Here is a 26,985-nt window from a genome sequence, read left to right on the forward strand (position 1 = left end):
AAGCAGTTTGGACTGGAGTTGGTGTATTGCACCAAAGTAAAAGACTCTGGGGTGGGCATGGGGAGGGTTCAAGTCCTGGAAAAGGATGACAGAGGACCTAGTGGGGGTTGTATTGTTATGTGGAAAACTGGGAAATGTTATGCATGTACAAACTACTGTATTTACTGTTGACTATAAAACATTAATCCCCCAATAAAGAAATAAAAAAGAAACAAAAATTATGTCTTCAGTAAAGCTTTTATTTAAAATGTAGATAACAAAAAGGTGGCATGTGAAAAGATCAATATGTGCCATTTGTGAAATCTTGAAGTAAAATAAAAAAGTAAAAAAAAAATGAAAAAGAAATAAAAAAAGACTGAGAGGAAGAAAAGCTCTTGATCTTCCTTCCCTGCCTCCCCTTTCCTGTGCCTTCCAAACACTTCAGTCCTAAGGTCATTAAAGGAGGCAGTGCTGGGCATGTGTAGTGTTGGGGGAACAAAGTGGCCTGGGGGGGGGGGGATGAGCCTAGTCAGGTGAAGAGGTTTCCTTGTGGGGAGGGGCTGTGCTGGAGATAGATGAGCCATATACAAAAGGGATGGATCAAGGAAAGAAACTGATTAGCAATCACTGAAGCTGAACTGGGAGATATCACAGCAGGCTTGCATGTCTAGGGCCCCAGAGGTCCCAGGTTTAGTTCCCAGTACCACCATATACCAGAGCTGAACACTATTTTAGACTTAGTCTATTCTCCCCCCTCATTAAAACAAATAAACAAGTCTTCTTTAAACATGCAATTAGGTATGATTTTTTTAAATAAAATTAAAACAAGTTTCTCATTGCCTAAAAAGATAATTACAAATAAGTAGAAGAAACCTTGAGAAGCAATTGGGGTAGAATGGTGGTAAAACAAAAACCAAAACAAATAAACAAAAAGTAGTCTTAGGGAAACTACTGGTTTTCGGGGGTCGGGCGGTGGCACAGCGGGTTGAGCGCATGTGGCACAAAGCGCAGGGACCGGCGTAAGGATCCCGGTTCAAGCCCCCGGCTTCCCACCTGCAGGGGAGTCGCTTCACAGGTGGTGAAGCAGGTCTGCAGGTGTCTATCTTTCTCTCCCCCTCTCTGTCTTCCCCTCCTCTCTCCATTTCTCTCTGTCCTGTCCAACAACGAACAACATCAACAATGGCAATAATAATAACCACAAGGAGGCTACAACAAGGGCAACAAAAGGGGGGAAAAATGGCCTCCAGGAACAGTGGATTCAGCAATAACCCTGGAGGAAAAAAAAAAAAACTATTGGTTTTCAGTTTAGAAAGAAACTAACAGAGAAATAAATGTAAGGAGATTAGCAGCAGATCTCTCCACACAAACAGAAATAAAAGTAAGGACTAAATTGAGCTCAGTGTTAAAGCACAGGCTCTCCCCCTTTGCACACACAGGAGTTTGATCCCTGTTGCTGCATATATCAAAGCCCCTGCTCTGGTGTCTCCCCACCCACCCTAGCAAATAAGCAAATTTTTCTTTAAAAAATTAAAGGGAATAAATACATATGTGCATCTGTGTTTTGAGGTATGTGGAGGGAAAAAATAAATACATCCCATAGATCTGTGCTCACTGAGAGGGTCCAGGAGCAGCCTTATCCAGGGTAAGCATTAAGATCCCACCTGACCAAGAGCTCCAAGTGACCATCAACAGGAGTGAAAAACTGAAACGATGTGAATCTGACCAGATGCAATGAGAAAGCAGAGTCCTGGCTCTGTGGTGTCCCAGCCAAAGATACCGTCTTACCTATAACTCTGAATAAATGCATCCCTCCCTGAAACACTGGATGAATTCAGACTGGAGACACTCCACAAAATAATGGATCCACAGTCATCAAAGTCATGAAAATGTCAGGATGGCTGAGCCGTCTATGGCACTGCGTTCAGTCATGAAAACTACAGTAATGCACATCACCTCCTGCTATAAACCCTTATGCCCCCCCCCCACCCCATCCCCAACACACAGCACAAAAAACAAACCCTTTTACCTTATGGCATTTTCCAGGCTTCGCTTCTCTAGCCACAGCCTGATGCATACACACACACACACACACACACACACACACACACACACAACCTCACTTGGGTTGTAGATGACTCTATCCAGTGCCCCATACCAGCCTGTCAGCATGGTTCAAGCACCCAGGTATTCAATATGCACATGCCCCTCTGCCTCCAGTGCCCTTCCCTTCTAAAGCCCACTCCACAGTCAAAGTTCAGATACGTCCTTTTCCCCAAAGCTGCTCTCAGGACACTTGTCAACACTCCCAAGGATCTCTCAAGGACTTCGAGCTCCTCCAGGCTAGGGCCAGGGCCAGGGCCAAGGCAAGGTCTGACTTTTCTGTACACCCCAAGTGCTTGACCTTGGGTTGAACACAAAATAGATGCTCAGTAAGCATGTGATGCAAGAACAGATGCTGAAAACCTAAGTTCTCAAATGTTATCTAACCAATACATTTTATTGAATTTATTTATTTTGCTCCCAGGGTTATCACTGGGGCTCAATGCCAGCACTACAAATCCACTGCTCCTGGTGGCCATTTTTTCCATTTTATTGGATAGGATAGAAAGAAATTGAGAGAAGAGATGGAGATAGAGAGAAAAGACAACTGCAGAACTGCTTTCCACTTATGAAGTGTCTTCCCTGCAAATGAGAACAAGTGCTTGAACTGGGATCCTTGTGTGGGTCCTTGCACTTAGTACTATGTGCATTTAACCAGGTGGGCCACCACCCAGCCCCCATAAATACATTTTATATGGAAGCCTTCACTCAATTGAAAGAAAGTGGCTGTTCATGGCACTGCACACAAAATATGTCCCAAATATATGTTCCTCATCTCAAGTCTACTGGGATTTAAGAACACAAACTGAAGCAAATAAACAGAAAACTGTTCATATGGGACAGTGGGGAACACAGAAGAGGTGACATGTACCTATAATCTATTTCAGCTTCCTCACATTAGGGATATTCTGTGTATTGCAATGCACCATACCTGAGCCAGGATATCTCGGAACTGTTCCCTTGTGAGTGGCAGCAGGAAGACAGTGATAATTCTTTTCAGTTCACTCTTTGACACTGTCATGTTCTGACCAGTATCCAGCAGTTGAAAGGCTCTTTTCAACTCATCCCCTCTGTCCGTAATCTTTTCAAATAAGATCCGCTTAATATCTAAGAAGGACAGTACTGGATTCGCAATCTCTGTGGCTATAAAAGAGATACAGGTAGGTATGAAAGTGCTTAGACTTGGCTACTAAAACTCTTTGGACTGTGTACAAAAACCACACTGACTCCTAAAACAGAGTTCTTCTACTCTTTCTAGGTTTACATAGCTAGTCACGAGGTGATTAGCTATGGCAAATCTATGTTATTTTTGTCACCTCCAAAATTTGGTCGATATAGAATAATAGCAATAATGGTGGGGGGGGGGGGATTCAGGCAGAAACAACCTTCCCTGTGAAAGATGTGCTTTGTTACAAAGAAAGGATGAAGAGAACTTAGCTAAGTATCAATAGTATTTCAAATAAATATCTTAAATACTATATTCACTTTTTATTCCCTTGTTGAGGAAGAACCTTAGATATGTGTGATTCCTCCATGCCTGGGCTGAAATTCTTCATTATTTTTATTGCAGAGAGATGGAGACAGAAAGAGAACAAGAGACACCAAGCACAGCACTAGAGTGGTGTCCCATGCTGTGCGGCCCGAATGTAATGCCAGAGCTCAAGCTCAGGTCCCGCATGGCAAGGCATGTACCCCAGCAGGTCAGATGTCTTTCAACTCCCAGTCCCCTTGTCAATTTTCAGAGGAAGATAAGTAATACTTCTTTACTTAAATATTTTTAAAAAGTACTAAAGAAAGAGAGAGAGAAAATGAGGTCCCAAATCAGGTTACCCTAACTCCTGATTTCTGCAGTCTTCCCTGAATATATTTTTTAATTCTTTAAAAAATATATATCTTTATTTATTCATTGGATAGAGATAGCCAGAAATCCAGAGGGAAGGGGTGATAGAGAGTGAAAGAGACAGAGAGACCCATGCAGCATTGCTTCACTACTCGCAAGGCTTTCACCCTGCAGGTGGGGGTTAAGGGCTCAAACTCGGGTCCTTGTGTATTGTAATATGTGTGCTCAACCAGGTGTGCCACCACGCAGCACCCTAAAGAGAAACCAGATCACTGCTCAGCTATGGTTTGGTTCTGTTTGTTTGTTTTTACCAGAGCACTGCTCAACTCTGGCTAATGATGGTGTGGGGGGTTGAATCTGAGATTTTGAAGCCTCAGGCATGAGAGTCTTTTGCATAATCATTATGCTATCTACCCCCAACAAAACATATCTTAAAATTTTGGCAGGTGTGTGCAGCTGGAGACTCATGTATACATCATTTCACCACTCCTGGGATGTTTACTCATTCATATAGAGAGGCATGGAGAGAGTGAAAGACAACATAACACCAGAATACAGTGCCATAGCACCTCTCAAGTGGTATTGGAGTTCAAATCTGTGTTGCATGCAGCTATTAAGAACAATGAACCCACCTTCTCTGACTCATCTTGGATGGAGCTAGAAGGAATTATGTTAAGTGAGCTAAGTCAGAAAGACAAAGATGAGTATGGGATGATCCCACTCATAAACAGAAGTTGAGAAAGAAGAACAGAAAGGGAAACTCAAAGCAGAATTTGACTGAGTTTGGAAAAGGGCACCAAAGTAAAAAAATCTCTGGGTTGAGGGTGAGGGTGGATGTTTGGCTAGAATTCTTGTTTATGAGTTTGCTAAGGCTTGGTGAACATATCTTTTAGTAATTCTATCTCAACTAGTAGTAAATTCTGGATATGTGTCAAATATCTTTCATAAAGTAAGTCACAAGCAGGACCTGGGGAAGAGTGACTAGTCATTTCTGATTGATCAACTAAACCTCTCCAGCATGAGGACAGTGATGGCATCAGTCTTGACCCATGTGGTAGATTCAAAGTACCAACTTTAGCCCATCCAGAGGGCAGGGGTGATGCCCTGTAATTGAGGGCATCCTGGGCTCTCTCCCATGCTAGGTGATGAGAGACTGTGCAGTGCCCACACAGCACACATCTGCAGAGGGTGGTGCATACCAAGACCCAGGAGAGCAGCATGGCAGGTCCTGAGGACCCTTTAGACCTTTCTGGGGGTTGTGCTAGCCATCTCTGGTTGTCACTGCCAACTCCAGTAGCTGTGGGCTGAGCACACACCCAGCCTGGGCAGGGAAGCAAGGGGTCTACAGCCAGGATTCCCTGGGCACCCAAAGGTGGAAGGCTTGTACACAATGATAGCCATAGGAATGGAAGAGGGGTATGTGTGTAGGGAAGCTAGTGAGCGGGTTTGGGAAACCTAAGTGGGGCTGTCCAATTAAAAGTTGAATAAGGAAATGTAGAGATCAGAAGAGGGTGGTGCTGGAGATGTGGGTGTGGGAACTGGCCACAGGAGATGGAGGGGGAAGCATGCCAGGCAGGGAGAGGAGACAGAAACATTCTGAATCACTAACTTTTAAGGAAGTGGGTTTCATTCATTCAAAGAGTGTTTCCTGAGCACCTGTCACTATTTAGTCACTGCGGTATGTGCTGAGGGCACTGAAGTGGGGAAGGCAGGGAAGATCTGCTCTGAAAAGCTTGGGAAATGGATGGAGGAAGATAGACAAGCAAAAGGATCTATAAATCAATGCTACTTAATGGTGGGTAACAAGTGCCACCGAGACAGGAAGCTGGAATAGTGAGAGGAGAGTGGCTGAGAGCTGCTTTCATGGGAGCTATCAGGGAAGCCTCTCTGGAGAGTTTGCAGAGCTGAAATCAGAGTCAGTCAGCCAGACAAGATGCTGGAGTGGAAATGTTCTAAACATAAGATGAAGGACAATAAGCTTGCTGTGCGCAGGCGGGACAGAGTGTGCCTGTGTCAGGAGAGATGGAGGCAGTGAGCGCCAACATCTGGTGGATGGGCACTGTGCCTGCACACCAGGGTGCGGGGGTTTCCTCCTAGTGGGACAGGAAGGCTCCAGAGGGTTCTGGCAGAGGAGAGGGTCTCATCTATGTTGCTTCCAAATATCACTGTGGCTGTGATGTAGAGATACTAGAAGAGGGACAGGAAATTAAGACCAGAGAGGAGGAAAATCCAAAAATCCAAAAGAAGATGACTATGGTTAAGAAACAGGGAGTATCTCTGGATGAAGAAAGAATAAATGAAAGGAAAGAAATGGAAAGAAAAGAAAAGCAATATAATTTGGAGACAGTGGACAAGATCTTACTGATAGATTGGTTCAGCAGAAAAATGATATAAAGTCAAGGATAATTGCTAAGTGTTACACTTGAGAAGCTAGATAAATAATGGAATGGTATACCAGCAATGGAAACAGGGGAGTCCACGGGTCTTCTTGACCAATTCATAGTTGCGATGCCTGCTAGAGGAAGTTCAGACAAAAAAGATCAGGGGTAGGAAAGGTAGCCCAAAGAGCATGCTTTGCATGCATGAGGACCTGGGTTCAATCCCAGGCCCCTCCACCAAATCAAGACTTGTCTTTCAATGTATATTATTCATCAACTCAGGAAATGATGAAAAACAAAACCATACTGGCTATAGTCGTAAAGACCAGTGAGGTGCCTGTGTATATAAACCTAGCACTTAGTAGGGAAGTCAGAATGAAACTGTAGGTTTGGCTAGAGACAGGACAGAGGGACATGGAACCAGATGCCCACCTAGGAGAGGACACGGGAACAAAGGGGTTGGGTACAGAGCTCTGAGAGAAAGATGGTACTTAAATCCTCCACAAGACTTCCAAGGACATTTGTGTTTATGGGGCCACTCCATGCTTCCCTCCATCCTGACTCTCAGGGGCAGCTAATTCACATGATTCTCAGACAGGTTAGTAACAGGACTTCTGCTGACCCCTGGCCTAAAACAACTACCCACCACCAAACAAAAGGAGCCCTCTCCTTTGTTAATTTAAACATCTGAATCTTCAGACTTTTCATGTTCTTATATTTTCTTATTATTTTTCCAAGAAGCCTTATCTTAGTCATCAATAATTGTAATTTTAAAGTACCAAAGAATATTGGCTTGAAACTACTTACAGGACATTTTTTTTCAAGTGCCTAATGCAACTTCTGAGATTTGAAATGAAAGCAGGAACCAAGCTCACATAACCCAGTAGTGGGAGTACAAATTGGTATAATCTTTCTGAAGGGCAATTTGACAAAATGTTCTACATCCGTTTGGGATCTACAAAGTCACAACAGACTGTCACTCCCACCCTAACAATGGGAACAAGCAGCATAAACTTAAAAAGAAAGATATCACTTTCAAAACCCGGAAAGGAACTGTAGATGCGAGGAAACTAAATCCCAAAAAGGACATGCCACTCCATGGAGAGGAAAAATAGAAGAAGAAAAAGAAAGCCATGATGCCTTTTACTGTTGGGGGCACAGTGATGAGAAGTTGACTCATTCTAGTGGGGCAAGGAGGACATGATGGAGCATGTAGTCGCCACATGTGGAAGGAGGCCGTGGAACATGTCCTGGGAATCTCAATCAGAGGGCAGGTCATGCCTGTGCTCTTGGCGCGACACACGTGTGTAGGGAATATGGACACACAACGCTGGGGGTGGCACCAGAGTTGGGTCACCTGCCCAAATGCATACAGGGTGTTCAGCAAGGGGGCCACTCGACAAAGGCTGAGCACTAGGTGGGAGGACTGAGGACCCCTGGGCCCCTGCAGCTGTGGGCTGCAAAAGTGTATCTCAGAGGCCTGCTGCAGTTCAAAAGCAGAACAGCAGGCACCTTACCGGGTGAGTGCAGCCAGGGGCTAGTGGAGAGAGAGTGTCCAGAGATTTCCCAAAACTGGTCAGTGAACCAGAAAACACAGAGCTCCCCTACCCCAGTATGTCAAGGTGGCAGCTGCACTGTGAACAGATACCTTCATGGTCCCACTGGTGCCAACATGGGAAAGCCTGAAGGACCTAAATCCTAGTGGAACTGTACAAATGTCCATCCAGCTCAATTCAGATGCTCCATGGAGCCCATGCATCTCACTCAGAGCCCAAGTAGATGAACTATTTTTTGAGGGTGGTAAATATTAATTACTTTTTTCTTCACCACTTTTTATACAAATGACTGGTGTTGAAGCTCTCTAACGCCACAAATTAAGTGAAATAAGAAAAGATCACCTAATCAAGAGCAGGAATAGCCACCAGAAAACCCACAGAGAGAACAGATGTGAAAATGATCAGGTATTTAAACAAAGAATGCTAAATATGTCAAAGACATTAGCAGGGGCAAAAATTGACAGTGTGCTAAACATATGGGAGGTTTCTGCAGAGCACATGAAAAAAAGCTAGAAATTGAAAAATACAATATCGAAAGTAAAGAATATTTGATTTTCTTAATAGCAGACTAAATAGCAAAAGAAAGGACTAGAAAGGTCAGTAGAAATCATTCAAATGAAACAAACATACAGCAAAAATGTTTTAAAAAGGAAGCAGGGTCTCTAATATCTATGGCCCATTGATTATATAATTCAGGAGCAAAAAGAAGTGAACTACCATACTGTTCAAAACCTGAAGAGAGTGGTCTGGGGGGTGGTACAGTGGCTAAGGCATAGACTTTCAAGCATGAGGTCCTGAGTTCAATCCCTAGCAGCACATGTACCAGAGTGATGGCTGGTTCTTTCTCTCCTCCTATCTTTCTCATGAATAAAGAAATAAATTCTTTAAAAAAAAAAAAAAAAAAAACCTGAGGAGACCAAAGTGGATACCAACTGAGTGAAAGAAGCCAATCTGTAAAGGTTACAAATTGTATGATTCCAACTAGATGACAATCTGAAAAAGGCAAAGCCATGGAGGCAGTGAGAAGATGTGCGGTTGCCTGGGAAATGGGGGAGGGCTGGGTAGAGCCCAGGAGATGTTTAGGACCGTGAAACTGTGCTATAAGCCAATACATATTACACATGTATCAAAACCCAGAGAGTGTAAGACACAAAAAATGAACTCTAATATAAACTTTAGGCTTTCTAATAATAATAATAATAATAATAATAATAATAATAATAATAATAATAATATACAATGAGACTAGGGAGGGTGGGGGACATTTTGATGGGAGGAACAGTAAATCACATACCACATATGGATATAAACTATAACCCTGGAAACTTACAGTTTTGCAAACCACGATTAGTTCACCAATAATCAAAATTATAAAAATAGTAATATGTCAATAATGGTTCATTGATTATAATATAGCCTCACTATGTTGTTAGTAATGGCATAGATGCAAGATGTTAGTAATGGCATAAGGAACAGAAGGAATATGTGGGAATTCTCTGCCTTTGAGCTCAATTTCTCTGTAAACCTAAAACTACGATAAGCACCTCAGTGAAGAAGTATGCTTTGTAATAGTAGTTCAGTCCAGGGCTGGGTGGTAGCACCTCTGCTAGTAAACACATGTTAACATGCACAAGGGCCTAGGTTCAAGCCCCAGTCCTTATATGCAGGGGGAAAACATCATGAGTGGTGAAGTAGTGCTGCATTTATCTATCTTTCTCCCTATCTCCCTCTTCCCTCTCAATTTCGCTCTGTGTCTATCCAATAAATTAATAAAAAAATGTTAATAGTACTTCGGGGGCGGGTGGTGGTACACCAGGTTAAGCATACCTAGTACATAGCGCAAGAACCCAGGCAAGAATCCTGGTTTGAGCCCTCGTCTCCCCATCTGCAGGAGGGTCACTTCACAAGTGGTGAAGCAGGTCTGCAAGTGTCTATTTTTCTCTGCCCCCTCACCTCCCTCTCCTCTCTCAATTTCTCTCTTCTTCATTTTATTCCTATGCAATAAAATGAAAAAATGACCGTGAGAAGCAGTGAATTCATAGTGCTGAACTAGGAGAAATGGGGTCTTAAAAAGAATGCAAAGGGTCTTCTGTAGTGCTGGCACCAAGCCCCAGTGATAACCCTGGAGGCAAAAAAAAAAAAAAAAAAAAGTACTTCAGTCCACAAATTCCAGGAGCACACGGCCTGGGTTCAAATCCAGTGCTACCACTTAAAAGCTATGTAAATTTTGGACAAGTGGCTTAATTTATGCCTTGCCTCCCCATAAAGATAATGTGAACAGTGAGCGGCCTACCTGATAGGGACGCCTACCGTCATCATTATCTCCTCTCCTAAACACTCACTTGAAGAAGAAGGTCTGGACGTGTTGTAACAACTCCTTGAATACATTCGACATGGTGAAGAATAGGGTCTTAGAGATTTTCGTGTTGTGGAGCACAAAGCAGGCCCGTCAGGAGTAACTGCCATTCTGTGCACTGAGTCACTGTAATGTATAAAAAATAGATAACATCATATTCAAGCACACATTCTAAGTGTGACTGGTTTCCTATCTACTCCTTTGCTATAAGGGCAACCAAGGACTGTCAAAAATAAAAAACAACATTTTAAACAATTGCTCTTGATATTTTTTCAGCAATGCCATTTATAAATGTAAGGTGCTGGGGTCCAGGCAGTAATGCACCTGGTTAAGCGCACAAAGTGTAAAGTGCAAGGACCTGCACAAGGATCCCAGTTTGAGCCCCCGGATCCCTACCTGCAGAGGGAGTTGCTTCACAAGCACTGAAGCAGGTCTGCAGGTGTCTATCTTTCACTCCCCCTTTCTGTTTTGCCCTCCTTTCTCAATTTCTCTCTGTCCTATCCAACAACAACAATAGCAACAGCAATAACAACAACAACAATAGGGAGGGGGGAGACGGCCTCTAGGAGCAGTGAATTCGTAGTGCAGACACCGAGCCACGGCGATAACCCTGAAGGAAGAAAACAATAAAAAAAAAAAATTAAAAATAGGGAGTCTGGTGGTAGGGCAGTGGGTTAAGCGCACATGGTGCAAAGCACAAAGGCTGGTGTAAGGATCCCGGTTCCAGCTCCCAGCTCCCCACCTGCAGGGTAGTCGCTTCACAGGCAGTAAAGCAGGTTTGCAGGTGTCTATCTTTCTCTCCCCCTCTCTGTCTTCCCCTCCTCTCTCCATTTCTCTCTGTTCTATCTAAGAATGATGACATCAATAACTACAACAATAAAAAAAATGGGTAACAAAAGGTAAAATAAATAAATAAATATAAAAAATAAAAAGTAAATGTAGGGTGTTACTATTATATTCGGAGCAAGCTCTGAGTCAGTTCAAATGAAGACAGCCTTGTGAGTGGGAACTTTGGAAAACTATCAGGTACATGACATAAGTAATTTTTTTTCTAGTAATAGGACCATGTACAGAACACCAAGGGAGTTCTTTGGATGGTGAGGTGGTGTTTTTTGATTGCCACTCCCCACCCCCATTCTCTCTCACACACTCTTTCCTGAAAAAAAAAATAATAGAATAGTAATTAGAACAGAAAGGCAGCTCAGTGGTATTGTACATGCTCAAGACCCTGGGTTAAATCCTACTGCCAAAAAAAGAAGTACAGACTTCGGGATGTTGGAAAAAGGTCATGATTGGGAGCATTTTTACAGTATAGCCATTACAACAGGGCAATAAAGAGTTCAATCTCTGCTCTTTATAGTTGGAAGAACAAGTAGCCATCAGATCACCAAGGAAATAAGTAACTTTTTTTTTTAGCCTTGGTTATTTGAGACTATGTTGTGTGATTCCCACAGATTTGTGAAATATCCTATTTCTTTCTATTATGTTTTCTCATTTTATTACAATGTGGTTGGGGAATATCCTTGGATGATTTCAATCTTCTTCAATTTACTGACATTTTTATGTCCTAAGAGACAATATACCCAGGAGAATGTTCCCTGTGCATTGGAGAAGAATGTGTATTCTACTGTTGGGTGAAAAGAGGACCAAAAGGGTTCACAGTGAATCCTACCAATCATGCAAAGAAGAATAATTAAAACTAATCCTTCACAAACTCTTCCAAGATCAAGAGAGAGAAGTAGTTTTCAGCATATTCTATGAGCCCAGTAGTGCCCTGATACGAAATCAAACTAAGATGTACGAAATGTAAAGACCAATGATTCTTACAAATAGACGAAAAATCCTTAACAAAATATAAGCATAATGAATATATATATGCCAAGCGTTAGCTCAACTAACTTTACCAGCATGAGACACAGGGTTCAAGGCCCAGCGCTACCAGGGAATAACATGCAGCACCACAACACTGTGGAAAGTTCCATGGTGGAACAATGTTGTGATTCTCTCTATCTATCTATCTATCTATCTATCTATCTATCTATCTATCTATATATGCTGGTATGCTTCTAATTCTGCTTCTAAAAACCCTTCTGTTTCATTTGGTTTAATCCCTCTGCTTAACACTATATTCTATTTACATAACCACTGTTAACTAAGCACCGGCATGCCTGCAGGGCATTGGTTTAATCCCCACTGGTTCATGTCTTTTTGATCCACCCCCTCTTGTAGTACACCCTGATTTGCACCAGTCACTTTTCGCTCCACCCTCTCTACATCACATCCTGTTTCTGCCCTACTTGGCGAGTATATATAGGATTGTGTTTTTAGTTTAGTTTAGTTTTTAGCTTAGCTTGGCTTAGATTGTGCTGCGTTCCACATGAATAGAGATACTGCGTATAGCTCGTTCCGCATGAATAAAGAGATACTGCGTACAGCTCGGCCATGAGTCTCTGGTTGTCTGTCTCCTGTCAGTGAAGCTCAGATATAGATATATAGATATATATATAGATATATATATCTATATATATATATATATCTATATATATGTAGATATATAGATATATATCTATATGTAGATATAGATATATATCTATATATTTCTCTCTCTCTCTCTTTCTCTCTCTCTCTCTGAAAAAGTCAGGCCAAGAGCTGTGAAATGATACATGTGAAAGCCCCTGGCCCCACAAAAATAGAATTTCATTCCAGACTTTCTAAGTTGGAGATGCCTGTTAGATATCCAAGTCAAGATAGTGAACAGGCAGTTGGATACATAAGCCTTAGCTCATAAGAAAGACTGAAGATAGGGAGTCAGGCAGTAGCTCAGTGGATTAAGCGCAAGTGGCACAAAGCGCAAGGACCGATGTATGGATACCAGTTCGAGTCCCTGGCTCACCACCTGCAGAGCAGTCGATTCTCAGGCAGTGAAGCGGGTCTGCAGGTGTCTATCTTTCTCTTGCCCTTCTCTGTCTTCCCCTCCTCTCTCCATTTCTCTCTGTCCTATCTAACGACATTGATTACAACAACAACAATAACTACAACAATAAAACAACTAGGGCAACAAAAGGGAATAAATAAATAAATATTTAAAAAATACTTTAAAAAAAAAGACTAAAGATCTAAGTTTAGATGGGTTGTCATCATATGAGGTATACAAACTGATGATGTCAGACTCATCAGAAAAGTGGACTTGAAAAAAGAAAGATATGGTCATCCAGGTGGCTTAGTAGCAGAGAACATACCCTGCATGTATGAGGCCCTAGGTTTAATCCCTAGCACCGCACAAAAACAAGTGGAATTAATAAATGGCCAAGTGATGCTGATTTCTCTCTCAAACACACATGTGAAGGAAAATATGTCAGGCATAATCTTGGGGTGCCCCAACATCCAGAGTTTAGGAACAGGCAAAGGAAATTGAGGAAGAGAGACCAGAGAGAGAAGAGAGAGGTGAAGAGATGAGAAAGTTCTGGAAACCAAGGGAAGGAAGAGATCAAGGAAGAGGTTGTGATGGTGTGTGTCAGATTGCACTGTAACAACCACATGAGATGACCAGCAATTGCCCTTTGGATTAAGCCAAACAGAACTAGCAGTAATCATCCCGGTGGCAACATGGGTGGCTTGGAGAGGGGATCTCCAAGTGAGCTCCCGGTAAGCATTAACTGTCTGAGTTGCAGGTGGATGCACAGGAGAAGCATTAGTGACGGTAATCAGAGATAACAGTTTCAAGGAAGTCGGCTGTGAAGCAGAAAAGCAGTGTGATGACTGGAGGAAGGATGGGGGTCAAAGGAGAAACATTCTTAGGATAAGAGAATTAGTTTGATTATGACTGTGAGCCTGTGGCAAGACAAAGAGGAATGAAGGAAGAGAGAGAAGGCAGAAGAAGGAGGAGGAAGAGGAGGAGAGAAGGCAGAGAACTGTCTGACAGTTCCCGTAGGTCTGTCCTGGAGATGGGGTCTGATCAAGGGGAAGAGCCTTTCCCAGGTGCACAGACGGCGCGCGCCCTTGTGATAAAGAAAGCACCGATGTGTATCTGTGTATCGAGAGCCTGTGGCCGCTCTCCTCTGCTCGTGTTTGCTTTTTCACTGAAGCAGCAAGTAGGGTCATGAGCCATGAGAGTGGGGAGAGGTGCCAGGTTGAGGAGCGAAGGCAAACAATGGAAATGTGACTTAAGGAGAAGGCAAGTGAGAGAGAGAGAGAGAGAGAGAGAGAGAGGATGATGATGGCCAGGGAGACTCTAAGAAATCTGAGGTTCACAGACGGGAAGTTCACAGCCAGTGCTTGTGATGGCAGTGTTTTCCAGTCACATTCAGCTGCAGAGACAGGCAGAGCTGTGTTTGACTAGGCCGGGGGGGGGGGGGCGGGGGGCAGGGGTGTTGAACAGCAAGTGTGATGCATCAGGGTGAGGTGTGTGCGCAAGGCATGATGGCACTGCCCAGACTACTCAGAAAGGAAGGCCAAGAGGCTGGGAATCTTCCATGTAGCTGAAGCAAGTGGACAATACTGAATGAAGAAGGCCAGAGACATGAAGAATCTGAAGCAGGGAAAAAAAATCATTTTAATTCCATGTGTGTAGTAGCATCTGACTTTAAGACAGGTAATGTACTCAATATTAAAAGTAGACCAATATTAAAAGTATTATTCCATGACTCCACTCCTAGGGGGTCTATCTGAAGAACACAAAAACACCGATCTAAAATGATAAGTACCCATTGATGTTCATTGTAATTCTATCTCTAACAGTCAGCATATGGAAACTACTGCAGTGACCAAAGACAGAAGTGGATAAAGAGGTGACATTTATACTCGATAAAATACTACTCAGCTAAAGAGTAGTGCATTTTATTTATTATGTATTTACAAGACAGTGAGAGAGAGAAGGGCACTGTTCCAGCTTATGTATGTCTCACACATGAAGGCCTATAACCTACCTCTGAGCCACCTCCTCAAACATGAGAAAAGGTGAAATCCTGCCCCTTGTGAACACATGGCTGGAACTGAAAGGGTTCATGCTAAACAAAATACATCAGAAGGAGAAACATGGGGACAGGCAGTGGCCAGTTGAATACACACATAACCATGCACAAGAATCTGAGTTCATGCCGCCAGCCCCCACCTATGGGGGTATCTTCGTGAGTGGTGAAGCAGGAATGCAAGTGTCTCTATTCCTCTCTCTCTTCCGCCCCTCTCAATTTCTCTCTGTCTCTATCAAATAAAAGAAAGGAGGAATGGGAAGAGGAGAATGGTCACCAAGAGCAATGGATTGTAGTATAGGCACCGAGCTGCTCTGATAACCCTTGTGGCAAAAAAAAGAAAATGAAATGAAAACAAAAGAGAACAGAAGAAAACAAAAGAAAAAGAAGGAAGACAATTACCAAATAATTTCATCCAAATGTGGGACATAAAATATCAAAGCAGAGAAGAGAGAAAGCCAAATGAAAACAAATCCTTGGTCACTCAGAGCTGAGCTTATGATGGGGGGAATGAGGGACTGGGCGGGGGGAGCAGAGTCAAGTGGACTGTGGTGGAGGGATACTGGCACTCTGGTGCTGGGCAGAGGCCAGAAACACGGATTTCAAGGCACATTAATCTGTACCCCTAAAGCATATACAGTCTTGTCAACCAATATTACTTTAATTTAAAAAATAAAAAGACTGGTTGACAGCCATTCCATAACCCTCCCTGTGTGTAATCTCTTACCGTCCCTTGGCATTTTGGATGTGAGGAAATTGATCTCCTGAGCAGGCAGGCAGACCCTGTGCCCACAGTGTACACACAGTTAGAGCTCTCCAGTGGAGAGATCTTCCCAGGAGTCAAGTACAACTGACTGTCAATGACTGAGGGCATCCTGTTGAGTTTTACGAAGGTCCCTTGAAGGCAGTGGCTCGTCGATGGCGATGGGGGAGAACACACATCTCCCACCTCACCCCACTCCATAAGCACGAGGGGAGTGGCAGCTGTAAGTGCCTTCCTTGTTGTGGTGACTGCTGATGCAAATAACCACTTTCTTTATTTTATCCATAAATTCACTTCCTAATAACAATAAGGCATGCCGGGGCTTTGGCCTCGTGTCTTATTATACCACCTGAGGAGTGAGATAATCACCCAGGACTGTACTGCCTGTTGTGCATTTTATTACTCGAATACAAAGCGATTCAAGAAACACTTAGTTGAAGACAGCATGAAAAAAAATAATCATATGAAAAGTAATTCCTCCAAATGCTTCTGAATATACCACAGGGAATAATCCTCTGGTGGTAGGAGACAGGTCTGGCTGACCCGATGGGTCTTCTCCACTTCTAATCTCTCCCAATTGCAGGCAGAAATCAAAGCCAATGAGACTTCAATTGCAATATGAATATTCCTACGAGCCAGCTCTTGATAGTTCTGCAAATGGAACCTATTTGAGCATTCAACCTAAACGTTTCTTGGTGTAAGCATTTTCCAAGCAACTATTCTCTCAATGATTCATTCCTCAGCAAGCACTTCAGGTCACACACTGGCACTGGTAGAGGAACAGAAAGGGGAATGGGACTCATCCCCAAACCCCGAGGCTCACCATCTGACTCTGGATTTAAACAAAATGATCGTGCAGCCCTGGAGGTGGTACAGTGGATAGAGCACAGAACTCATAAACGTGATGTCTCAAGTTCACTCCCTGGCATTGCCTTTGCCAGAGTGATGCTCTGATTCTCTCTTCCTTTCTCATTAATAGATAAATCTTTAAGAAAGAAAATGGGGAGGTGGCAGTGCACCTAGTTGAGTGCACATGTTATAATGCTCAAGGAACCAAATTCAAGTCCCCAGACCCACCTGCAGGGGGGGGGAGCTTCACAAATGGTGAAACAGTGCTGCAGATGTCTCTCTGTCTTTCTCCCTCCCTTTCTCCCCCTTCCTCTCAATTTCTGGCTATCTCTATGCAATAAAATAAAAAAACATAAAATGAAAGAAAGCAGGAAGATGAAGACAAGTATTAAACATGTTTTGGAAGTGCAAGGAGGAGGCATTGATGTAGGATCCCCCACAATGTGGAGGTGACAAGTGGAAGGTAAGTGACACCATGTCTTTCCAGAGTCAGTCACAGTGTGAACTAAGTCACCCTTTTCAGGAGTTAAAGACTGTGCTCAAGAGATGGCATCCACCAGTCCACCTCAAGAGTGGAAAGAGCTAATCCACTGACATACCTCACACAGAAATAACATGATTTTTCCTGATACTTACACAGTTGCTTTTGCAAATGCATTTATTTTCCACTTAAAAATGCAGAATGTGAAGTGGCCATGAGCTTTAAAACAGTGGTTTTACAAATGTGGACCCTAAGCCAACAATATCAGGATCAGCTGGGACCATTTTAGAAAATGCTAAGACTCTACCTTGACCAACTAAACAGAAACTCCTCGTTTCAGTGGCCAGTAGCTTCACACCATTACTTTAGAAGAACTCAAAGTCATTTTATAAATACAAGTCTAGGGTTTTTGTTTGTCTTGTTTTTGGTTTGTTTTTTCATTGTTAGGGATCTACTTTTTTGGTTTATTCAGAAAGAGAGAGAGAGAAATAGATTGGAGAGTTAACATAATAGTTATGCAAAAAGGCTGAAGCAACAAAGGTCCCAGGTTCACTCCCCAGCACCGCCATAAGCCTGAGTTGATTTAAAAAAAAAAAAAGGGAGGAGAAGGAGGAAGAAGGAAGAGACCACAGCAACAAAGCTGCCTCTAGTGTGGTGGGTGCTGAGCTGGAACCTGGTTTGGTATATGCAACACAGGCATACTATCCAGGTGAGCTATTGAGTTGTTGGAAAACTCATGACATTTTTCTATGCAAAGATGGAGTCATTTGCCAGCTTAACCTGCTGCACTACCGCCCAACCCCCAGTTCCTAGATTTTTAAGGAGATTCATATGTAAAGTTCCCCACTTGGTGTCAAAATGAAGTTATTAAAAAAAAAAAACCCACCAAATATTCCATGTAAATGATTCTACCAGATTAACCCTAGAAAAACTGAACACCAATTTGCTGGTTAATCATTAATTTCATAACAACCATAAGAACTAGTTATCATTACTCCTATTTTTAAGGGGTTCAGAAATTAAATGCCAGAGAGAAAAGACAAATTTACTCATGAGATAAAGACCTGAATGTAACGCTAGGTTTTTTGCCCAATTATATCAGGGGTGGCGGTGGGGTGGTGGTGGGGTGGCGGTTGGGAGGGGGGGGGAGGGATCACACAAGTCCTTGACAGTGATTTTATGTATCTCAGGTAAATATATACATAAGAACACTGACCTGTGCATATATTGATAGATACTTAGCCTTTGCAAAAACAGTCTAGCAATTCCACAACCAACTTTTAAAAATGGAGGAAATTAGAAGTGAGTCAGCTACATAAATATTGACTCACAGATTAGGATTCAGGGTTTGAGCTACCTGGAGTTCAACCCCCACCTGCCACATCTCAGCCTCACACCCCTGTGATAATCTCAGATGTGTCTAGCAACCCCAGTCTACCATTCTAAACCTAGAACTGATAAGAATGCCAAGTCGATTTGCAAATAAATTCCAAATGATAGCGCATCATAAAAAATAAAATAAATTACCCAGTCATCTGAATTCAATTTAGCAGCAAACTCTGTTATAAACTGGCCTGCCTCAGCAGCTGTCCCTAGCACTTCTGAGCTGCTGCCTTTCAGAGCCAAGGTTTCCCGTCAACGCCAATCTCTTCCAATGGCCCCCCATTCCATACATACACACCCGGCATCCCAAACCTCATTGTAACAAATGCAATCTCTCAGAGAAGAAATATCAAGTCTCCCCAAAACAGGGCAAGATCCACCCACACAAACTCAGGAAGAAAACTCAGTGCACAGAACACTGGCCTCTCAGGGCTGATATTCTTTGACGGAGTTATATATGACTACCGTATATGCCATCACAACTGATAGCACAGACATCAAAGGGGATGTAGAAACAGAAAAACGTGTTTGGGAGGTAGTATTAAGAGAAAAGGTCTAGTGGGGTATGCATGCTATGGCTACGAACACAATGAAATTAGACTGTTTTTCACGCGTGGACAGGATCTTGAGAATGTGGCCAAAATCACTCTGCTGGGACTGCGCTGGCCATTTCTGACAGAGTCCGTCATGGTTATAGATCTCATGTCTGCCTGCCTCTCCTTGTCACTTTAGTCACTCTCCCCACCACTTCCCCACGGACCCCCACTCCCTCTGACCAGATCCTGCCCCATTCCTCACCTGGCTGACTCCTCTCACCTTCAGATCCCCTGTGACTTAGCTCCCTCCTGGGAGTACTCCCTGACCACCCTGCTGACAACCTCTTTTCACACCTGTCTCTCCCCTGCACTGTACTTCCTTGAGACTGGCAGTTCTACTTTTATTTGGGAAGCTCTAAACTTGATTGCAGGCTCCATGAAATAAAAGTACTTTTAAAATCCCTATACCCCTGCCCCAGAAAACTCAGGGCATAACTAGAGCTCCCCCAGTACTTATCAATTAATAAGTGAAGAATTGTCCCAGTTCAATTGCCCAAACAGCGCTTTCCTCCCCAACACATGCGCACTCAGCACACAAACAACCCATCTCATTCACGCTCACATGTCCAATACTCTCTCTCACATTCTCACACAATCTCACATATTGCCCCCTCTCTCTCCTCTCCCTCTCTCTCTGTCTCATTCACTCTTGGTTCTTCTCAAAGATCACCATTCTCTGTCCCACCACCCACTCAAAATAGAAGTCTCAATATTGGAGGTGGGGGAGGGGCAGAAGCCTAATGGTTATGCAAAAAGACTCTAATGCCTGTGGCTCCAAAGTTCCAAGTTCAATCTCCTGCACCACCATAAAGCAGAGCTGAGCAGTGCTCTGGGTTAAAATAAAATAAATAATTTGACATTTTCCATGAATTTTCACCTGATCCCTATCGTGAGAACTAGTGCCAGGTCAGATAGACTTGGGCTTTTTGTTTGTTTGTTTTGTATGGTTGTCTGCCCCTCTCCACAACTGGAGCCTTGAATTCATACAATCCCATTGCACAGAGAGGCAGAGAGAGAGAGAGAATGGAGAAAGGAGAGACACCCAATATCACTCTACCATTCTTGGAGCTTCCCCTAGTGCTATACATGGTTCTCCCATGGGTACTGGGGTTTCAAACCCTGGCCCTTGAGCATGGCAAAGTACATGCTACCAATGATCGATCTCCAGGCCCCAGAAAAGTTTTCTTAATTAAGTCCCATGAACCCTCACAATCGTTTCAGTGTTTATCTTCCTGTCAGAAGATTCACGTAGAGACAGCACAGTCCAACTCTGATGACTGTAGTGCTCCAAAAAGTATCCAATGCTGACATGGAGGTACTTGAGTCATCATGACCTTATGATTATTTTTCTTAGTGCAAATGCCTTGCTGCTCCCAGAGTACAGATCCTGGAGAAGCAGCTGGTATTGTTTTGTCTGTAAAGTGTTTTCTCTGTCATGCACACAGAACTCTATTTCAGAAAGCGTCTCACAAATTCACTTTTACCTCGGGAGCATGTTCAGACCTACCACCACACTTGCACGATGACAGACAGGGAGATGGCAACAGGCAATGAGAAAACAGTCCTGTCAGAACAACTGACCACGTGTCGCCTGTCAAACAGTTGTTCGCCGTCTCAGAAACTGTCTCACTTGCAGCCTATTAAAATGTAGGAGCTGGAAACTGCGTCCCCTGGCTCCTGTGAGCAGACAGGAGTATTTAACACGTTCTATTTATAGTGCAGCCAGGGCCCAGCCAACCCTGGAAGCTGGCAAAGCAAAATTTCTATGGCTTCCCAGCGTCTGAGCTGGGGGAGGAATAGTTTTGCTGCTACTGCCACCTATAGCAGAAAAGGGGAATCTAGTGACAAGTGGGTGGGCTGTGTGCTGCTGGCTCTGAAGCCCTGAAGAGAAGCAGATCTGACCAAAGACTTTCTGCACCCCCTGGTGCTGTCTTCTACTTGTGATCCTGAGGAGCCCCCATGAGGGCCAGTCAACATTAAAATGCACAACTTAATGCTTGTTGATATATGTGAAAACTCCTGCACAATTTGGGTTCCCAGTCAGGATCTAATACATGCCGGCTGAGTGAACTACAGGCAGACCAAAGGGACCGTGGTGTCCTCATCAGCCTGTGAAGCACCTCTCTGTCTTGAGACCCGGGGCCCAGCAGCAGCATGAACTCACCACGTCCCGCCGACCCTTGGCAGACTCAGGCACTTGAGAAAGAGCCGCATCTCACCTGGCCTTGGCACTGCTTGACTTGTAGCCCTTCACATTAGGTCTCAGGTTATTCTGTTTCAAATCCATTGAGGAAAGCTATTTCTGCTTGGTGAATTCTGAAACATAAGAGAGCAGTGGGGTTAGCAGATTGGCAGACAGATTTTCTTGTGTAGCTTAGCAAGCCACAAGAAGGGAGCTTGTCATTGCAAAACAATTCAGTGATTTGGCGAACTGCATGAGAACCAAGTCAAGAACCTTGGCTTGTTCCTCCAGGTAAATTTCAAAATGAACTTTATAGGCTTCCCAGGTGGAGCTACGGCGGGTCAATACTGCATTAGCACCACTCCTATCCCTGTAGCTTGCTTGTACACTCAAATACACACACACACACACACACACACACACACACACACACACCAGCCAAGACACAACAACATACCATGAACCAAATTGCATACTATATCCTATAACCACATACCACAATACACCCTTACGTGATCCCTTCAATTTTCCTCACATCCACTGGTACAGTCATTTTTTCAATGCAGACTTTACATTACTTCCTTGCTTTAAAAGCACCTATAGCCTCCAAATGTCCTTGGAACAAAGACTAAAGTATCACAAGGCCATCCTGGTGGGCCACTGGCTGCTTCCCCAGCTGTCTGGGCACACTGCCCCTTGGAGGTCCCTCAAAGGTGTGTTCTTACATTTTAGAGGTGTTTTTCCAAAGACTTCAGCCCTCTCTTAAGACCACTTATCTTTCTCCCCCTCTCATCCTAAATAATCAGTGTTCCCAAACTTGAGTTTCCACCAGAATCACCCGGAGGGGGTGCTGGTAACAGAACTCTGGGAGAGCCAATCCCAGATGTAGATCCTAGTTTTGGTAGTTATTCTCTAAGATGCTATCATGGGGAGACTGGGAGTCCCGGCACTCTCTCTAGTGATTTTGCAACTTTCATGTGAACCTAAAATTATTTCTAAGTAGTAAGTTTAATAATAAACCAAGTACTGCTTCCCCAAGGCATGCAGAAATCCGGCTCCTAACCCCGAGGTAGACGTTCATTATATCATTTATGACTGACCCCAGGCAGTTCTGCTAGATACCACAACTCCTCAGACATTATGCTTATATACAGTCCTTTGAACATACCATGTAGTTCCTTACCTCTGAGTTTTGGCTCAAGGTTTTGCTAGAATCTCCTTTCCCAACTAGCACATTTCAATTCACCTTTCAAGATCATGGGCATACCCCCTCCTGTGAGTTAACTTCCAAACCTTTACAGAGAACAGGCTTACAACCAATTGCTTTATCTAATAATAGAAAGGAGAAAAGAAAAGGCCATTTAAATGTACCAATAAGTCCATTACTTTGATGAGGGTGAAAAATAAAGTATTCATCCTGTTCATCCCTCTAGTCTCACCTCAATTTTCACGTGGATTCTCGGATTCCAGACTTCTCTGTTTATCTGTGGCTCCGGCTAGTCAGGGAACCGCTCCCATGGAAAGGGCTGGTGGCACTCATCTTTCTGCAACCAGCACACAGCCTCACACCATTTCCATTCATCTCTGTCCTCGGTGGACCACAGCTATCAACACCTCGTGCTGCGAGGGCAAGAAGTCGGGTCTAATGTTACCCTTGGCTTTGAAAGGTAAACAAAGGCCTGAGTCTGAACAAGGCACTGTGACAAGTCCTGTTGGCCAGCTCTGGGTTTACATCCACCTCAGTTTGGGTTTTCTAAATAAAGAGAGGTCTAAGTCATTAATGAGTGTCACTGCGAAACTTGGCATGGCAGGAATTTACAAGGATTGTAAACCATTGCCCCAGAAAGGATTGTAAACCATCGCCCCACAAAAGCAGCAAGTCACAGACTAACCGCAGGCCAAAACACAGTTAGAAGTCTATATCACTGACTAACCGCAGGCCAAAACACAGTTAGAAGGCTATATCACTGATAGGTCTGCTTATTTGCCAGATAAGTATTTATGTCCAGTTTTTAACAGATGCTATTTATATCAGAATCATAACAAAAGTGCCATCCATCTGCCTTGGCATCCAGAAAACATAATTCAACACAAGAGTAAAAACTGTGCACAGCCAAACAGAAATGGCATCAGAAGCAAAAAATGTTGGAAATGGTATCATGGGCAGGGAGCTGGGAGGGAGAGTTAGCACTTGACTAAAATGGGAAAAGTTGCAGGCAACACAAAAGATTCTGGCAGTTAAATTCAAATAATATAGCGAGTCGGGTGGTAGCACAGCAGGTTAAGTGCACATGGTGCAAAGCACAAAGGCTGGTGTAAGGATCCCAGTTCCAGCCCCTAAATCCCCACCTGCGGGGGGGGGGGGGCTGACTTCACAAGAGGTGAAGCAGGTCTGCAGGTATCTATCTTTCTCTCCCCCTTTTCTGTCTTCCCCTCCTCTCTCCATTTCTCTCTGTCCTATCCAATGACGACATCAATAACATCAATAATAACTACAGCAATAAAACAACAAGGGAAAATAAATATAAAAAATTCAAATAATCAAGAAAAAAATCTCTTTATGTATTCTGATATCAAGTAAATACTTTCTTCTATATTTAGGAGACAGTCCATATAAAGTTCCCCTTTCAGCCTCTGTGCACACACTCAGTCATACACTTTTGGACAATGAAGTCAAGAAAGCATGGGCATCTATACCTATGTTCATAGCAGCACAATTCATAATAGCTAAAACCTGGAAGCAACCCAGGTGCCCAACAACAGATGAGTGGCGGAGAAAGCTGTGGTATATATACACAATGGAATACTATGCAGCTATTAAGAACAATGAACCCACCTTCTCTGACCCATCTTGGACAGAGCTAGAAGGAATTATGGTAAGTGAGCTAAGTCAGAAAGATAAAGATGAGTATGGGATGATCCCACTCATCAACAGAAGTTGAGAAAGAAGAACAGAAAGGGAAACGCAAAGCAGAATTTGACTAAATCTGGGGTAGAGCACCAAAGTAAAAGCCTGGGGTGAGGGTGAGGGTGAATATTCAGCTTCCCAGGGTAGCGGGGGTTGGGAGGACAGGGGGATGGGACACAGTCTTTTGGTGGTGGAAATGGTGTTTATGAACACTTCTATTAATTTGTAGTCATATAAATCACTATTTAATTAATATGAGAGGGGAAAAATTTATTGTATGTCTCAAAATTTTTAAAGCACAGACTGAGTCTTTTTAATACATAGCCTGAGTCTTTGATATGTTGACTCCCTCAAAAGCCTAGACTAGGAAGAATAGAAGCAACCAGTGGCACAGCTATATACAAATAATGTCAAAAGACATCAATTATGGTGATGTTGGGTATTATACAGCAAATCCTAACATAGGGATTTTTCAAAGTTAACCCAATTACCAAATAATGTGATTATAGCAATAACTATCTATTGTCTTCTTGAACCCTAAGACAGCAGGAATCTCACATTTTCACTATAGAGCCTATACTTCCCCCAGTCCTGGAACCTTAGGATGGGGCACACTTTCCTGCATGCTTCTCTCAATTCATAGCAGATAATATGACATCCACCAATGCCAACCTAATCAATGTAGTGAGTACCACCACAACATGCTTCACTTCAGACTGTGATCAGAGACTACACGTGTGGAATGACAACCCTTCAGCTTCATTACTCAGGTGAGACCTTTCCTTTCATAGTATTTTCTAATTCCATTCCAGGCAGTTCACTTCCTAACAAAGTCCCAAAGCCTAGATAGAGACCAGGTCCCAGGAGACAGAGCATATGTTCACAGGTATCCATAAACTAGGGCAAAATATATACCTGAAAGAAAAAGTACACAATAGTCTGCAGTGAGTCAGTATAAAGTTCATAATGAAATAGTATATAGGGAGTCGGGCTGTAGCACAGCGGGTTAAGCGCAGGTGGCGCTAAGCACAAGGACCGGCATAAGGATCCCGGTTCGAACCCCGGCTCCCCACCTGCAGGGGAGTCGCTTCACAGGCGGTGAAGCAGGTCTGCAGGTGTCTGTCTTTCTCTCCTCCTCTCTGTCTTCCCCTTCTCTCTCCATTTCTCTCTGTCCTATCCAACAACGACAACAACAATAATAACTACAACAATAAAACAAGGGCAACAAAAGGGAATAAATAAATAAAATAAAATAAAATAAAAAAAGAAATAGTATATAATTAGACTTAGATACCCTCCTCACCTACTTCCTATTACAGTTCTCTCACTCACTCCAAAGTTAACCTTATCAAAGCAAGGACTGCAAAAGCTGAATAAGGGCAATAGACTGGCATACTTTAATGATGATTCTTTAGTCACTATCAGGCCACCCATCAGCTGGGGCCCTATTCAGGGAGTTCTGAGATTCCCAAACAGACATGATGGGCCTAGACCTCAAATAAATCCCTCTCTCCATTGTTATAGGTCATCTCTATCAGCAACAACAAAACAGACCACTTTGTGGGCCCCCCATAGGACCTTTCCCTCAACTTGGATCAACAATGGTAGAAAATGTTCCATCCTCCGAAGGGAGGATGGACAACATACTCTATGCTACAACTGAGGAAGATGGGTCGATATTAGGGCAGCTTAGACTGTTCCTACTCTTGACCACAGAATCTGAGCTCAGATCTACAGGGATGCAGAGGTCACATAGGCTCCTAAGCTGAATATGGGCCCCAGACCAAATCAAATCGATGGGGTTTACAGTCAACAATATTTATACCCCTTTCCCATATTAGGGAGCTACTCTCTTCCCTGATCCAGCTTTCTGTCCCTTTTCCAGCCAGGACATCACCTCCCCAGATTTCAGGCTTAGAGGAAAAAAAAAAATTAGTATAGCTACAGGCCCTTTGTAATATAACTAAAATATGCCTACTAGCTATCTACAAAATAGAGGGACTCTCCCCCAACACTTCATCTGCACTATTCCAGCCTTTAGGTCCATGATTGTTCAACAATTTGTTTAGCTTTGTATGTTAACTCTCTTTTCAGCCACCAGGTTCCAGATGCTAGCATGATGCCGACCAGATTTCCCTGGACAGACGACCCCACCAATGTGTCCTGGACCTCCACTTCCCCGGAGCCCCACCCTACTAGGGAAAGAGAGAGGCAGGCTGGGAGTATGGATTGACCTGTCAATGCCCATGTTCAGCGGGGAAGCAATTACAGAAGCCAGACCTTCCACCTTCTGCATCCCACAATGACCTTGAGTCCATATTCCCAGAGGGATAAAGAATAGGAAAGCTATCAGGGAAGAGGATGGGATACAGATTTCTGGTGGTGGGAATTGTGTGGAGTTGTACCCCTCTTATCCTATGGTTTTGTTAATGTCTCCTTTTTTAAACAAATTAAAAAATATTTTTAAAAAAGAAGAAGAAAGAAAGCGTGGGCATCAAACAATGTTATCTATGGTAAAAATTTACAGTATATTAACCTCCCCCAACCAAGTTTCTCTGTGTGAAAAATGAAAGATAACATCTCTCTTTAAAACAAGTATTCTTAATCTGGAACCTAGGCACAAGAGCCATCATATGCTTTTGTAGCT

General features: G+C 43.3%; 1 protein-coding gene across 1 annotated transcript in view; it reads right to left on the reverse strand.

Moving 5' to 3' along the window:
• EFCAB6 (EF-hand calcium binding domain 6) overlaps nt 1-23,044 on the reverse strand; it is a 259,282-nt gene extending 236,238 nt beyond the window's left edge. The window contains exons 1-5 of the mRNA XM_060189120.1: nt 22,870-23,044; nt 22,614-22,759; nt 21,468-21,564; nt 10,196-10,335; nt 3,011-3,222 (exon numbers count right to left, since the gene is read on the reverse strand). Coding sequence (XP_060045103.1) covers nt 3,011-3,222; nt 10,196-10,335; nt 21,468-21,535 — 420 coding nt within the window. The 5' untranslated portion in view covers nt 21,536-21,564; nt 22,614-22,759; nt 22,870-23,044. The remainder of the gene's footprint in view (nt 1-3,010; nt 3,223-10,195; nt 10,336-21,467; nt 21,565-22,613; nt 22,760-22,869) is intronic.
• Between the last annotated feature and the right edge of the window lie 3,941 nt (nt 23,045-26,985).

This window comes from Erinaceus europaeus, chromosome 4 (assembly GCF_950295315.1).
Source record: "Erinaceus europaeus chromosome 4, mEriEur2.1, whole genome shotgun sequence".
NCBI lineage: Eukaryota > Metazoa > Chordata > Mammalia > Eulipotyphla > Erinaceidae > Erinaceus > Erinaceus europaeus.